The sequence below is a fragment of the Clarias gariepinus genome, chromosome 26, assembly GCF_024256425.1.
Source record: "Clarias gariepinus isolate MV-2021 ecotype Netherlands chromosome 26, CGAR_prim_01v2, whole genome shotgun sequence".
NCBI classification, from domain to species: domain Eukaryota; kingdom Metazoa; phylum Chordata; class Actinopteri; order Siluriformes; family Clariidae; genus Clarias; species Clarias gariepinus.
Window position 1 is genome coordinate 2,403,880 of NC_071125.1, and position 17,281 is coordinate 2,421,160.

Consider the following 17,281-nt stretch of genomic DNA (forward strand, 5'->3'; position numbering starts at 1 on the left):
TGCAAATCAGGCTAATTGTATACAGGATAAGTTTTATAGAAGATAAATGAATTTATGTAAAAAAAAATTCCTTAATAGTAGAAAAAAAATTATATATTATTTTTTTTAACATAGGCCGCACGATGATTTAGTGGATTGCACTGTTGCTTCGCACCTCCAGGTTCCGAGTTCAATTCTCGCCTCGGGTCTGTGTGCATGGAGTTTGCAAGTTCTGCCTTTATTCGTCATATATGCATTACTGCACAGTGAAATTCTTTATTCTTTGCATATTCCAGTTTCTTGTCCCAGCAAAGGGTCTGCTATTATAGACACTGTGCATTACAGTGTGTGTGTGTGTGTGTGTGTGTGATAGATTGGCAGCCCTTCCAGGGTGTACCCTGTCTTGTGCCAGAAGTTTCCTCGGATAGGCTCCAGGCCCCCCATGACCCTGTATACAGAATAAGGAAGTATAGACAGTGAGTGAGTAAGTGAGTGAGTGAGTTTTTCGAGATCTACTAGTAAAAATTCTCGGTATGATTCACTTTTTATGAACCGACTCTTAAAATGAATCGAGCGGTTTGATTCAATCAGCATTACATCCAAGATTTGTAGTCTAATATTTTATCATTTTATCTCCGTTTTTCTGTCATTTAAATTTCGATTTATAAATAAATATATGTGCGATAATATAAGCAAAAAACAAGGTGAAAAATCAAATCATAAAGAGCCGATTCGTTCATCACGAGTCGTCACATTCATGAGTCGGTTCTGTACGTGCGTCGACGTGACGTCATCGCGCGCAACCGTCGGAGGAGCGAAGATCAGAGAGGATGCTTTAAACAACAAGAAAAAAACGGTAACCTTTCTAAGGAACAAGGTAAAAACAAACAAAAATAATAATAATGAGCATTTTTAAATGTCAGCCATTATGTATTTTGTTTTTGTGCCGAACCGGAAGCTGTGTTTGTTTATTTGTTTATATTTATGCGGCAGAATACGGACGAATTAATAACCCTTATTATATTATATTATATTATATTATATTATATTATATTATATTATATTATATTATAACTGTAGATATATACATAATTTCACGTGGATTTTATTCCATTTGGTTAACAGTCTGAGTGTATAGTATTGGATATAGAAGTGTTTAAACGCAGTGTTTGCGCAGCTGCTTAATGAATAAATAATGAATCAGGCCGTGATCAATCTACGCATGCGCAGTAGCGTAAAACGGCTGCACTTTACTATACTATACTATACTATACTATACTGTATTGAACATACACGATATGGACAATGTATTTGGCCAAACCTGTAATGATATTATATCCGAATACATATACTTTAAGGTGGAGTTGGTCCCCCAACAGCTATAACAGCTTCCACTCTTCCTTTAAGGCCGTCCACAACATTTTGGGGTTTTTTTTTCTGTGGGAATTCATGTCCAATCATTCTGTAGAGCATCCATCTCCATCGTTCCAGTTCACCCTAATGTGTTTGATGGGGTTGAGGTCAGGGTTCTGTGTGGGCGCCAGTCAAGATCTTCCACAACGAGCTCATCAAACCATGTCTTTATAGTCCTTGCTCTATCCACTCGGGCTACAGTCATGTTGAAACAGAAAATGGTCTTCCCCAAACTGCTGCCACAAAGTCCAAGATGTCTTGTTGAGCTGAAGCATTAAGATTGCTCTTCACTGGGGATAAGCGACCTGTATGATTGAAACACCTCAATGGATAGGATCAAGAATGAGCTCATCAGAGGGACAATTCATGTTAGACGTTTTGGAGATAAAGTCAGAAAGGCCAGATTGAGGTGGTTTGGACATGTTCAAAAGTGAGATTGTGAATATTGGTAGATGGATGTTGAGGTTGGAACTGCCAGGCAGAAGACCAAAGAGGAGATTTATGGATGCAGTGAGAGAGGACATGAAGTTAGTTGGGCAAATACTTTTGTCAATATAGTGTACATGTCAACATACCTCGTACATATTATGTACTATTCCGTCCATCCATCCATCTAAGAGCCTCTGTAGCCTCTAGGAACCGTGGAGTTTTCTAAAAACAACATTTCTAAAACCATAGTAGGACCTCCAGTCAACATTTACACATGCAATCACACACTAAAGTAAGGCCAATCAGCCAGATCTAGACGTCTTTGAACTGTGGGAGGAAACCGGAGTACCCAAAGTTAACTCACCAAGCACGGGGAGAACATGCAAACTTCACGCACACAGACCACCAAGGAAATCAAACCCCGACTCTGGAGGCGCAAGGCGACAGTGCTAACCACTAAGCTACTGTGCCGCCATTATTTACTATTAATATGCTGTTACCATGGAAACCATGAGGTATTAGAACGGGTGCTTTAATATAATCCTGAGATGATAATTAAAGCACCTTCTAGTTAGAATCAAGATTACGGCAGAGCTGTGACATAAGACAATGTTCTATAAACCTGTATGTATGATCAGTATTTATTTATTCATTTGTTTGTATACATCTTTTCTTTCAGCTGACTTGGAGACATGGACAGCGGACACCAGTACGTGTGTGTGTGTGTGTGTGTGTGTGTGTGTGTGTGTGTATACTGTATATAATAGTCAACAATGAACAATTATTCTCATAGAGAAAAATTCTGATTAATTACACATCAACGTGTGTGTTGTCACAGCGGTTTTGCACGGGAATACTTCGATCGCTTTCTCCAGAGTCAGGACTCCTCAGTGGTGAACAAATTCCAGCAGAAATACTGGAAGACCAAACAGACGCTGATTAAAGTGACAGGGAAGAAAGAAGACGACCATGTGGTCGCCTCGGACGCAGACCTCGATGCCAAACTGGAGGTGAGAGAGAAGTCAAGGCTCATTTCTAAGCGAAGGCTTGTTTTTTACTAACACTCATTTAATGTGATTTCTTTCACTCCTGCAGGTTTTCCACTCGGTGCAGAGGACGTGCATGGAGCTCCTTAAAGTGATAGAACAGTATCAGCGGAGAATCTGTTGTACGTAGTCTTTTTAATCAGTGCACTGTTAATTGATTTTCTTCTGCTTCTTCTTTCTTGTTATTTAACAGCGGTTGGAATCCAGTAAGTTGCATTACCGCCAACTGTAGGTCTCAGTCTCTCTCATCTTCTTGGGCTCCAGTCCAGTCTATCACCCCCCCAAAAAAAAAAAAAAAAAACATTAAATGCTTTTTTTCCCTTTGTTTCCATCTTAGTACCGCCCTGTGCTTTTGGTTGTATCCTGTAAGTTGCATTACCACCACCTATAGATCTCGATCTCGCTCAATTTCCTGTTCTTTTTAACGCTTGTTCGACCTTCAAATTTAAATTTTATTGGTCACGTACAAAACCTTATACAGTATGATATGTAGTAAAATGCTTAAACGACTGTCAAAAAAAAGATGAAGATTTTCCTGCAGAAAAAGAAGAGAAAAATTCCACTAGGAAAAGAATGTAAAATTTAAAATCTACAAATATTTCCATTCCAGTTTTACTGTTTCCATAGTAACCAGTAACCACTTATTTATCAAGGCTTGTACTGTACATTTCTACATAAACAGACTCCGCAGTATCTTCAATGGAATGAAGTTTTCTGTGAGAAGTTGTTTATTTTGACGTTGACTCAAGGACTCATTAACCTCAAGAGTAAAAAAGAGTTTAGTTGTATAATCGTTTACAGATATTCTGCATTGTTATTTTTACCTGTAACTGCATAAAAAATTGAATTGCGTTGAATTGCTGAGGTGTGCATTATATAGATCAACTTTTGTCGCTTTTCCCGTCTCAGTTCTGTCTCAGGAGGAGAACGAGTTGGGGCGCTTCCTGCGCTCTCAGGGCTCTCAGGACAAAAGCCGAGCGGGGAAGATCATGCAGGCGACCGGGAAAGCGCTCTGTTTCTCCTCTCAGCAGAGGTGTGTGATAAATGAAGCATCCGTTAGCACACTACACACATTTGTGCAGAGACAACCTGATGCGTTATCATTGCATGCACAGATAAACAATTACTGTATATCTTGCGATTTATTTATTCTGATGGACATAAAGATCTTAAAGGAATTATTCTGCATATAGTCAAATATAAAAACTCAACCCATGCTAACTTTTCTTATTTATTGTTAGCCATTCTAGTCATTCTTTTCAGGATTAGTCCCTTTAGTTCAGTCGCTCTTGTGCTGACCCCTGTAGGCTGGCGTTGCGCGTCCCGCTCTGCCGCCTGTACCAGGAAGTGGAGACGTTCCGCTACAGAGCCATCTCAGACACGTGGCTCACCGTAAACAGGATGGAGCAGGCGAGGACTGAGTACCGCGGAGCTCTGCTGTGGATGAAGGACGTCTCGCAGGAGCTGGACCCTGACACGCACAAGCAGATGGAGAAGTTTCGCAAGGTCAGTCACATTCCAGCTAACTCCTGTCCTGTCACATGACTAGCTACTGATCAAATTAGCAAGCATGAAGGCTTACACACGTGTGCTTCCTCTGAGATGCGTGAAGTCAGTCAGGTAAGTCATTACTTTGATGCTTTATAACACACTGTTATCATTATCAGGCCTTTTCCGCATACACAAGCTTACAGATGCACTTCATATACTATGTTTGACTGGGAATAGAACGTAAGCCCCTTCAACTCCAGTTTCACTCCCTTGTGTCCCGATGACGCATGACGGTGGCATCATTGGGATTCAAACTTGTTAGTGTTGCAAATAACAACTGTTTCGCTAATCAATCGATTGATGTGGCGTAATTACTCAATAGCTTTTATTTAACTATCAGCTTAAAATTTAAGGTAAGGTAAAGATTGTTTGTGCATCGTTTTCTAACAGTCAATATTATAAAAATAAATACTTGATAAAAATATGGCTTTAAATGAATGTGCATTATGAAAAAACAATCGAAAACAATCGAATCTAAAATCAAAATAGCAGCAATAAAATTAATCGAATTATTTAATTGATTGATTGACTGATTGATTAATTAATTAATTAATTAATTAATTAAGCAAAAAAGCGTAAAGATGGTGTTAAGTTGAAATGTTAAGAAAACTAAGATTAAGTCTGTCATAAAGGGGTGTGGTCAAGTGGCGGGGGCGGAGTCAAGCAAAGTAAAGTTTGAGCTACTGTAAGAATGAGGTACTGTAAGGTGAAAGAGGATACATACCCGAGAACAATATGGCTATTTAGTTTGTGTGTGTGTGTGTGTGAATTTCACACATTGTGGAAAACTGAAATAAAAACCCGACTCACAGCAACACACAGTCAGTAATTATCCGCATCCTCTTCAGGTGTGAATCCTTTCCCACTTACCTGACTCTCGCATCCTTCATACAGCAGCGCTTGGCCACGCCCCCTCCAGCACAAAGTCCTCCCATCTGACTCTAGCGGCTGTTCTGTTCGAGTTAAGACAGACTTAAGAGATTTTTGCTGCGTGAAAGTGTTTGCCATCACGCTATTACTCACTTCACTCCATAAAGCCTCACACCTACACTTGCATGATGTCACCGTGTTCGCCGTATTTGTGAGAATCAAGCGCGATGATGTCATCACCTAAACATTAGTAATAAACTAATTTGGTTATAGGTTTTCTGAATTATCGCACCCCTACCAGCCAGTAATATATTGAGATTCGTATTGTGTATATTGTAGAAACGTCATTTAGGACCATGTGCTATTTTGACACATTTTGACACACTCGTCTCATGCAGGTTCAGGCTCAGGTGCGTCTCACTAAGACCGGCTTTGACAAGCTGAAGAACGACGTTTGTCAGAAGGTGGATTTACTGGGAGCCAGTCGATGTAACCTTCTGTCTCATGTCCTCACTAACTACCAGGTGTGTCACCATGTCCTCATCCACATCCAGAGAAACACAATTCCATTGTATTATTATTATTATTATTAGATAGAATCTGCATACCTAATATACAGCTCATTTTCAGTGCAGGAAATCATTAATTTTGTGATTAAAAACAATGTTGTGTACACACAAACACACACATACACAATTATTATTAAAAACTGCAAATTAATATTAATTATTAAAAACTGTAAAAGAAACGTCTATAAGAAAAACGCAAAGACAAAGTAAAAAGCAAAGACAAGGTAAAAGGTGTTTCTTTTCATGGTTTTGTGTTATAAGCTGATATTCAGTCTAAGCCTTTTTTTCCTCTGATGTTTCTGATTTTCAGACAACGCTGCTGCATTTCTGGGAGAAAACGTCTCACACCATGGCCGCCATTCACGAGAGTTTTAAAGGCTGCCAGCCGTACGAGCTCTCAGCAGAGAAGGGCAGCGAGGTGATGATATCTATTCGTCATATAAATTACGACCTATTAACACCTGGAAACGTGCTAATAAAGTGTGATCATTAGCCTGAGCCGTCAATATAATGATGTCTGTATAAACAGGGTGTTTACTGGTTTACAGGGGCCACCATAATCGGTCCGTTTTAAAGAAAAAAAAAAAAAGTGACAATACATGCAAATTCGTTATTATTAATTACTCTCTGTAACATCCCATGTACCTAATACACTACTAATTTTCAGCACTGAATTAATAAATTACTAATTTCAGCACATTTACTATTAAAATAGACTTAAAACAGCTGTATACACCAAAAGAAAAGAGAAAAATGAAAGTCTAAAAGAAAAATAAATAAAAAACTAAGAAAAAGGATAAGGTGAAAGGATAAAACAAATAACAGCAAAAAAAGCTAATTTAAAATACAATTCTCATAATCCTTTAATCAAATAGAGTTTTCATCATTTCTATTTGTTTGTGTTTGTCATACACAGGAGAAAAAAGGATCTGATCCAGGAGCAAAGAAACGGGCGAAGAAAAAAAACAAGATAAAAACAGAAGACGAGGAATCGAGCCCTGCCATAGAGGACACGTCAGAGACGTTTTTCATCTCGTTATACGTTTCTCTTTTTCCTTAGTTGAACGTTTGATGTGACTGTTCTATATCTTTACAGGCTAATTTCAATAGACGACGGGGATCTAAATGAGGACACGAAGCAGTCAGGTAGAAATTCAGCAACGTAGGAATAAAACCGTTGGCTCAGTTGTGATCACGTGACGTTCGGTGTCAAAACAAGAAGCGCATGCGTGAAACATGATACTCGTTACTCGTAAACCAAGACTTGTTCGTTTTTCAAGTCAAATTTTATTTAATATCTTGGCTCGTCTTGCGGAACACTCGCAGACCGTGTTACTCGCAATCCGAGGTTCCACTGTACCACACTGACGGGCCATAAATTACAGTGACATGCTTCTTAATTTTATTAATTAGCTGAATTATATTCAGTAATGCATCTCATATTTTGTGGCAATTCATGTACTGTATCTACAAATATCTCCACACTGACTAAAATCTCAAAAACATAAAATAAATTATATCAAATTGGGATATTTATAGTCATGAAACGGCCGCCCTACAAATGTTCGCGTTAAGAACTAAAATTTAGCAAGAAATGTTGCCTCGGCATACACAGCATTTTCAGCATACGAGAACTAGCAACAAACTGAGCTAAATGGCTTACTTGCGCATATGCCCGGAAGTCGTTCAAAACTTGTTTGCGTCAGTGGAAAGCCAAGAGAATTTTTTTATGTGCATTTTTTTTGCAATTTGTGTAAGATTTAGTGAAGACATAGTACCATGGGTCCCAGAAATCAGCTGGTGCCAAGAGGAATCATAAATCTAGGTTAAGTGAGGTGTAAGGTCTAATTATTTCATAGCACTAACACCTCCAGGGCCTGGGTTCGATTCCCGGCCAGCCTCGATTCCCGAAGCCTCCTGGGATAGGCCCCAGGCCCCCGCGACCCTAAAAACATGATAAAGCAGTATAAAAAATGAGTAAATGAGAGTGAGTGGAACAGATTATCTGCATTTACATTAATTTCTATGAGAAAATGCAATTTGCAATACGAAATTTCGCATTAAGAACTCATCTCCAGAAAGGATAAAATTTGTATTCTGAAGTACTATCATAGAATCACAATACAGATCTAACAGTGATAATATTGTTAATCAGGTGATTCCTGGTCATTCCGCATCCCTATTATTGATTCTTGTGGCATGTACATGAAAGAGGTTCTTTTATACTAATATAGTATTACTTTAATAAAATACACCTTTTTAAAATGTTATTAATACATAGTGTTTTAAAAAATATATTTTTTCAGCAAATTATGAAGAATTATAAGAATAGTCCTAAGACCTTAATAATGAAGCAAGTCAAGAAGCTCTAGAAACATACCGTGAACGTCTTGGGTGTGTTCAGGAGCCGACGAGGAGCCTGCGTACATCGCCAGAGCGCAGGAGAATGATGGCCTGAGCATGCTCACCGAGCTCCTCAGCTCCAGCTCAATGGAGGACGCAGATTTCTCCCGAGAGTGGAGGGAAGTCTTCGGGGAGGACGAGAGTCTGGATGGAGGGACGTCTGCGGTCACAGGCGCTCAGCCTGAGAATGAAGAGGAAGCGGGAGCTGCTTCGTTTTTCCTCCCATCACAACTTCTCGACCAAAACGTTCACAACCTGCAGTCTGCAGCGTCAGGTACGCAAGAACATCTACCAGAACTCGCGTCGGTTACGAATAACAAATAATGTTTATGGTGTTAGCTACAGCTATGACTAAGCGACTGAAGAGAAATTAACACATGAAAAATAACCCTTATATAAGATTTCTTATTAATAAAAATAAATAATGATTATAAATTCTCTCCTGCTGTCATTGCAGGATGGATTATGGATAATCTACACAGCTCCACAGGGCAGAGTGACCAAACCAAGGCAGCCAATCGGATCACGTCCAAACAGACAGTAAGAGGTGAGTACTGTAAACACCACATCATCACCTGACGCATATCTGTTAAATCTTATATTTACATTTATATTTAGACTTGTGACACTAAAACTAAACATTAAGCTTGGAACACTGATTGCAATTCTTGAATTTATTTATGTTTGACTTCACAAAGGTATTCACTAGTGATGGGTCGATCATGAACGATTCATTCTTTTTGAACAAGTCTTTAATGTGACTCAGAAGAACGAGTAGTCTCAGAGAGTGATTAGTTCATTTTCTACTTGGCCTGCATGCGCAAATCATTGCAAAATACAGAAAACAGAATTGAGCGGTTCTTCTCAACGAGTCCTCTACTCCTAGTCGTTGGTTCTTTTGTCACATGACTCCCATAGACGCTATGCAGTGCAGTAGATTTATAAGAACAAACGATTTAGACTGGAAGATATAAGAGGTGAGCTACTCATTCTGTTTATTATACTATGTCCTTGGCTGCATTGTAATATTTACATTACTGGAACTACAGCCAAAATTTGTGTATGTACAGTCGTTGTCAAAAGTTTTGAGGATTACATACATATTGGAAAATCGAAAAAGTTGCTGCTTAAGTTTTTATAATACCAATTTGCATATACTCCAGAATGTTATAAAGAGTGATCAGATGAATTGCATAGTCCTTCTTTGCCATAAAAATTAACTTAATCCCAAAAAGACCTTTTCATTGCTGTCATTAAAGGACCTGCTGAGATCATTTCTTTTTAACTCAGGTGAAAATGTTGACGAGCACAAGGCTGGAGATCATTATGTCAGGCTGATTGGGTTAGAATGGCAGACTTGACATGTTAAAAGGAGGGTGATGCTTGAAATCATTGTTCTTCCATTGGTAACCATGGTGACCTGCAAAGAAACGCGTACAGCCATCATTGCATTGCATAAAAATGGCTTCACAGGCAAGGATATTGTGGCTACTAAGATTGCACCTAAATCAACAATTTATAGGATCATCAAGAACTTCAAGGAAAATGGTTAAATTCTTGTTAAGAAGGCTTCAGGGCGCCCAAGAAAATCCAGCAAGCGCCAGGATCGTCTCCTAAAGAGGATTCAGCTGCGGGATCGGAGTGCCACCAGTGCAGAGCTTGCTCAGGAATGGCAGCAAGCAGGTGTGAGCGCATCAGCACGCACAGTCAGGCAAAGACTTTTGGAAGATGGCCTGGTGTCAAGAAGGGCAGCAAAGAAGCCACTTCTCTCCAAAAATAACATCAGGGTCAGATTGATCTTCTGCAGAAAGTATGGTGAATGGACTGCTGAGGACTGGGGCAAAGTCATATTCTCCGATGCAGCCTCTTTGACAAATAAAATTTGAATTTGATTTTCTGATTGTTTAAGGCATCTGGAAAAAGGCTTGTCCGGAGAAGAAAAGGTGAGCGCTACCATCAGTCCTGTGTCTTGCCAACAGTAAAGCATCCTGAGACCATTCATGTGTAGGGTTGCTTCTCATCCAAGGGAGTGAGCTCACTCACAGTTTTGCTTGAAAACACAGCCATGAATAGAGAATGGTACCAAAACACCCTCCAACAGCAACTTCTTCCAACAATCCAACAACAGTTTGGTGAAGAACAACGCACTTTCCAGCCTGATAATGACGGAGCACCATAAAGCAAAAGTGATAACTAAGTGGCTCGGGGACCAAAACGTCGAAATTTTGGGTCCATGGCCTGGAAACTCCCCAGATCCTAATCCCATTGAGAACTTGTGGTCATTTGTGGACAAACAAAAAACCACAAATTCTGACAAACTCCAAGAAGTGATTATGAAAGAATGGGTTGCTATCAGTCAGGATTTGGCCCAGAAGTTGATTGAGAGCATGCCCAGTCGAATTGCAGAGGTCCTGAAAAAGAAGGGCCAACACTGCAAATACTGACTCTTTGCATAAATGTCATGTAATTGTCGATAAAAGCCTTTGAAACGCATGAAGTGCTTGTAATTATATTTCAGTACATCACAGAAACAACCGAAACAAAGATCTAAAAGCAGTTTAGCAGCAAACTTAAAAAATAATATTTGTGTCATTCTCAAAACTTTTGGCCACGACTGTAGATGTATTGCGGGTCTGTTTATTGAAAATGTAACATTTTATTTTAGCTCTGATTAAAAGAACAAATTTAACTAAATTACTCAAAAAATATTTGTTCATTCTGATGAACGAGATTAAAAAAACAAGTCACTAAAATGATCTAAACTTCCCATCACTAGTATTCACTAGACCAGCGGGGTATGAAGTGCAACACACATAGAATTAAAATACGTTTTTCTTAACAAGCTCTAAATACGATTGACATTCAAGTCAAACCTGGACTTTTCTTTAATGGCCCAATCATGTGGAAATGTCTTGGCGTGAGGTCAGGACTGTACGGGAGATGTGGCAATAACTCCCACTTGAGTTCCCTGTAATGTCCAAGTGGTGTTGGTGAATGATTGTGTGTATAGTTCACACACACATAGACCCGACACAAGGTGTTTTCAGATGTTTTACTGCGGCTAAGAGTCTCATCACCATACTGTGCTTTACGTTAATAAGCAAGTTTATCAGAAATCAGATTTGAACGTTGCTTATATTTTTTAAATTAGTGTTTGTCAATGCAGTCACAGGAGTTCCAGTTTTTCCTCAGTGTTTTGTGTGTGTGTGTGTGTGTGTGTGTGTGTGTGTGTGTGTGTGTGTGTGTGATGAACAGACACCAGTGAAGTTGCGAAGGATCGCTCTGCGTGGTTTAACCTGTTCGCCGATTTGGATCCTCTCACCAACCCGGACGCAGTCGGCAGAACAGACAGGGAGCACGAGCTCTTTGCCGCGTAGTAAATTCCATCCACACGGCGGCCATCTTTAAAACGCTCACTTAAACGTCATCTATTTAACATGGGCGGAGTGGAGAGACATGTACAAAAGTGGATCAAAGTTCCTGTATTAAGACAGATTTAAATAGTTCTCATGTAAAGTACTCTTGGGTTTTATTAGCACAAGAAACACAAACAGTGTGCAGGTCACATTACTGTACGCCAATCATCAGCGTACGTTCAGGATTATGTAAAAAAATCAGCTCCAAGTTTCCTTACACCATAAGAACATCATTTTATTAATTTCTAAAAAATATTAAATCTTTATTTATTTATTTGCTTACTTATTCATTCTTTCATAATTGAGATGATAAAGGAGGTTTAAAAAATTATTCACACTTTTAGCGCCATTGATTGTATATATTTATAACCGCTCCAAATGGACAGTTGTTTTGTTTATCAACATTAATAAAATTAGATAAAATTATAAAGCATCCCTGCTGAGCAAAAAGCAAAAATATTACTGGAGGACTCGATTAACAAAACCCGAAGGGAAGTTCTCATGAATGCCGTTAGATAACACTAGTACTAAGTACATTTATAACATAAAGGCACTTTACTGATTATTATTATTATTATTATTATTATTATTATTATTTATTAAGATGTTTATATTTATTTGGAGTTAGTTCAGATTATTTATTAAGATGCATTTATATCAATGGTATGCATTATGAATTTTACTACATATGTTGTGATTATTATACATTATAACAGTGCCACAGAACCTTCTGGTGTGTATCATGTATTATCTTTAGTTTTAAAATATATTTTTCCCTGTTATTATTATTATTATTATTATTATTATTATTATTATTTCTCTCATATACTGTACAAATGTGACTTCATAAGAGCATGAAGATATACAAAATAAAACATTTAATTTTAAGATAAGTCTGTTTTATGCAGTGCTATACAGTTTATATATATATATATATATATATATATATATATATACACACTTACCTAAGTGATTATTCAATCACATTCACCTGTTGAACATTCACCTGTTCAATTTCTCATTAATGCAATTATCTAATCAACCAATCACATGGCAGTTGCTTCAATGCATTTAGGGGTGTGGTCCTGGTCAAGACAATCTCCTGAACTCCAAACTGAATGTCAGAATGGAAAAGAAAGGTGATTTAAGCAATTTTGAGCGTGGCATGGTTGTTGGTGCCAGACGGGCCGGTCTGAGTATTTCACAATCTGCTTAGTTACTGGGATTTTCATGCACATCCATTTCTAGGGTTTTACAAAGAATGGTGTAAAAAGGGAAAAACATGCAGTATGCGGCAGTCCTGCAGGCGAAAATGCCTTGTTGATGCTAGAGGTCAGAGGAGAATGGGCCGACTGATTCAAGCTGATAGAAGAGCAACTTTGACTGAAATAACCACTCGTTACAACCGAGGTATGCAGCAAAGCATTTGTGAAGCCACAACACGCACAACCTTGAGGCGGATGGGCTACAACAGCAGAAGACCCCACCGGTTACCACTCATCTCCACTACAAATAGGAAAAAGAGGCTACAATTTGCACGAGCTCACCAACATTGGACAGTTGAAGACTGAAACAATGTTGCCTGGTCTGATGAGTCTTGATTTCTGTTGAGACATTCAAATGGTAGAGTCAGAATTTGGTGTAAACAGAATGAGAACATGGATCCATCATGCCTTGTTACCACTGTGCAGGCTGGTGGTGGTGGTGTAATGGTGTGGGGGATGTTTTCTTGGCACACTTTAGGCCCCGTAGTGCCAATTGAGCATCGTTTAAATGCCACAGGCTGCCAGAGCATTGTTTCTGACCATGTCCATCCCTTTATGACCACCATGTACCCATCCTCTGATGGCTACTTCCAGCAGGATAATGCACCATGTCACAAAGCTTGACCAGTCTGATGGCCAATCTTCATTGACTGCACATTCCACCAGTAAGAACAGAGTGTCAAGGTTTCATTAGCAGAGTAATAGCACAGTTTTGCTTAAAATATTGCAGTACACAACATTATGGGTGACATATCAGAGTTCAAAGAGACAAATTGTTGGTGCGCGTCTCGCTGGCGCATCTGTGACCAAGACACGGTATCCAGGGAAATATCAGCATACCACCAAGGGTCACTGTGAGAGATTTTTATCTTCCACTAGTTAATGTTACCTTAATTAAAAATATTAAACAAACGCTGTATCTCTAGTCAAAAAGAACCAAAGAACGACTCAGGACTGCGCAGATCTGGTGAAGTAAGCAGGATTTATTGCAGCAAAAAACCCTTAAAAAGTGAGCCGCACTTCAAATGCTTAGGACGTAAATCCAAGCATGATTAAGAGCAGACTGTCAGACAGTTACATGCAGGCTCATTATATACGGTTTTCAAGGGGAGAGATGCACACCTTGTCTCCTCCCTTAGTTCTTTGTTTCCCTCCTTACCAAATTATTAACCTATTAAATTATTATAGGCAAACTTTTCCCAAGGAATTCTCCCATTATGTTACGTCATCTGTACCTTGTGATTATATTTTTTCCCATTATAATTCAGTTTCCTTGCAAATTACTTTGCATTATCTTTACACTTCTCTTGTTTAAATTATAAAAAAAAAATTAGGGTGGCAATTCATTTTACTATACATTCCTAGTTTTTCCTGGTTTATTCTACAGTTCTCAAAAGACAGCCCATGGGTAAGCATCTCTTTATTTAAAAATTTTTGTCTTGTTTCCCAATTTGATGTACTTACATATTTTAGCTAATTATACTTGCCCAAGTGCTCATTGCATCCCTCTGGACGACTCGGGCAGTACAGATTATAACCCTACTGAACCGGCCATGGCCTCTGTGGGCCTCTGTGTCCAGGCTGAGTGTCGGACGTCTGTGTGGTTGATGTAATTTATACAGGGGAGAGGGCTTACGTATTTCAGGAAGGATGACTCCAACCCTGGTCCTTCTAAGAGACTTCATCTGGAAGTAAACAGCCCTTCTCCTCATGCCTTTAGACCTGTACGGCCAGAGTCTGGCGCTCCTTCTGTTCTAAGGCCTGTTTGTCATGTAAGTGTTGCCACTCAGACCGATTTTAAAGTGTCCGTTAGTACACAAACTAACGAGGGTGCAACTGTTGGTACCCAAATGGATTTTCCTCCAGCACCTGCACCAATTCTGAACCGCGGCATACGGCTTTTGTCCCCCTTACTGATCTTCCTGTGGGTGTTGTTCTGGCTCAGAAAAGTTAATGCTTACCCAGGCCCCCTAAGTATTTTGTACTATAATGGTGGGCCTTATACTTTGTATTTTTATACCGAATTTTTCATGTATCCCCTTGTTTGTTATTATGTAGATGCACACACTATTTTGTGTTGTCTCTACTTCTTATTAAACTCCTAAAACTGATTGTGTGTCTTTTGGTTATTATTCTTACTTAGACATGTGCACGCCACTGCAGGTGCACGTGTAGCACGTGTATCCAACACTTATTTCAATCCTTTATTAAGTGTGCTCATGTCTTTGTCGGGTCCGCCACCTGGCGCCTTATTTTATGCTCGTGTCTCTGTCGGGTCCGGCCCCTGGCGCCTTATCTTGTCTATTTATCATACACAATAACAGCTAATTATAAAATAAGTAAAGTTCATGTCTTGGTCACCTTTAGGGTTTTTTTCCCCATGTACTTTGGGTACACACTGTACACTGAGTATCACTACCCATCCCCTTACTGTTTATGTTTTATGACCTGTCTCATAGTCATCTGCTTTTCTTATCTCACCTCTAAGTGAACCCATTGTTTTATGCTCTATACCTACTTCTATATTATTTCACTATTTATTGATATATTGATTAATATTATCATATTGTTAGGTTGCTGCATACACAAGTATATTTAACTAAAATATGCTTACACCACATCCAACAGGAGTAACTGTGGCCACAAGAGGAAGCTGTTTGAAAGGGATGTCCGGGTGCTAACGCAAATTCTATCCAAAAAACATAAAATCACGGCTGCCTGACTCACTGCAGAATTAAATGTGCACCTCGACTCTCCTGTTTCCACCAAAACTGTTGGTTGGGAGCTCCACAGGGTCAGTGTACATGGCCGGGCTGCTATAGAAACCTTTGGTGACTCGTGCCAATGCCAACTGTTGGTTTTAATGGTCAAAGCACCGAAAATCTTAGGCTGTGGACAATGTGAAACGTATTGTTTTCTGATGAGTCCAGCATCACTGTCTTTCCCACATCCGGGAGAGTTACGGTGTGGAGAAGCCCCAAAGAAGCGGACCACCCAGACTGTTGCATGGGGGTGGATCAGTGATGGTTTGGGCTGCAATATCATGGCATTCCCCAGGCCCAATACTTGTGCTAGACACTGCCAAGGACTACCGAACCGTTCTGGAGGACCATGTGCACAAACAATGGTTCAAACATTGTATCCTAAAGCTGGTGCCGTGTATCAGGATGATAATGCACAAATCCCCCCTTCAAGACTGGTGACGGAGTGGTTTGATGAACATGACAGTGAAGTTGAACATCTCCCACGGCCTGCACGGTCACCAGATCTAAATATTATTGAGCCACTTGGAGGAGCGAGTCAGGAAACGTTTTCCTCCACCAGCATCACGTAGTGACCTGTGCAGGACTCGTATCCGTCATTCCCAAGACGAATCAATGCTGTATTGGCTGCAAAAGGAGGCCCTACACAATACTAATGAATTATTGTGGTCTAAAACCAGGCGTTTCAGTTTCCTTGTCCAACCCCTGTATATACTGTATATGGCTTATTAGAGTTTATTTAAGGGATTGTGTTGTAGTGATCACTTAATGATAGATGTAGCACTACATTGTTGTGGACAGTTGCACAGGGCAGAGGTCTGTCGCAGGGGTCTGGAGCTATCCGAGGGATCCTGGCGCAAGTCAGGGACAGTGTAATACGTCGTCCCAAGGCAGAAGCTCGCACACACCCAATACTCTACAGATATCCTGGAAAAACACAAATCAGGTACTCCACAGTATTTCCCAAGCATTTGAACCCCTGAAAAATAGCCCGGAGGTAAGATTCGAACCCCAGGAGGTGTGAGGAAACAATGCTACCCGCTAAGCCTCTGCGCCGCCATAGCGTTGACCTCATGAGAAAAACGACTTGTGATATCACAGTAACAGCGTAGATGGGTTTTTCTGGAGCTCCACAGTGTCTGGTGAAAAAAATGACTGCTTATAGCTTTATAAAACTTAAGCAAGAACAGGAACGACTTTACACCTGAGAGAACACAGAAAAAGAAGAAGGAGAAGAGTTTGAACAGTGTGGTGCTACCTGAGATGCTAAAAGGTATTGATTAACACATTTTCAAGATGATTTTCATATCAGTGCAGGGAGTGAAGTGTTAGCATTTCTCACTTCTTCCACCTAGCAAGCAAAATGTAATGTTTTTTTTTTTTTTTTGCTACTTCTATTTTTGAAGTGTAGGAGTTTAACATGGAAAGAGATGCCTTACACATATATACTAATTTCAGTAAACGGTTGTACAGTACAAATGATCACTACGGGTCTCCACTGTCCCTAGTTGGACTACCGAGGCTCCTAGATGGATGGATGGACGGATATAATAATAATAATAATAATAATAATAATAA

General features: G+C 39.6%; 1 protein-coding gene across 1 annotated transcript; it reads left to right on the plus strand.

Moving 5' to 3' along the window:
- Positions 1-775: 775 nt before the first annotated feature.
- On the plus strand, positions 776-12,412 carry ica1 (islet cell autoantigen 1). Its single transcript, XM_053487334.1, has 13 exons — positions 776-856; positions 2,501-2,530; positions 2,660-2,831; positions 2,917-2,989; positions 3,777-3,900; positions 4,175-4,373; positions 5,687-5,812; positions 6,168-6,275; positions 6,774-6,871; positions 6,954-7,003; positions 8,262-8,534; positions 8,718-8,807; positions 11,516-12,412. The coding sequence occupies exons 2-13, from the start codon at positions 2,514-2,516 to the stop codon at positions 11,635-11,637; spliced, it is 1,452 nt and encodes a 483-aa protein (XP_053343309.1). The 5' UTR covers positions 776-856; positions 2,501-2,513; the 3' UTR covers positions 11,638-12,412.
- The last annotated feature ends 4,869 nt before the right edge of the window (positions 12,413-17,281 follow it).

What these genes read in the sequence shown, in the direction of transcription:
- ica1 (XM_053487334.1), top strand. An exon ending in CCTGCAGTCTGCAGCGTCAG is followed by an intron (nt 8,535 to 8,717) that starts GTACGCAAGAAC and finishes CTGTCATTGCAG; the next exon opens with GATGGATTATGGATAATCTA. An exon ending in GTCCAAACAGACAGTAAGAG is followed by an intron (nt 8,808 to 11,515) that starts GTGAGTACTGTA and finishes TGTGATGAACAG; the next exon opens with ACACCAGTGAAGTTGCGAAG.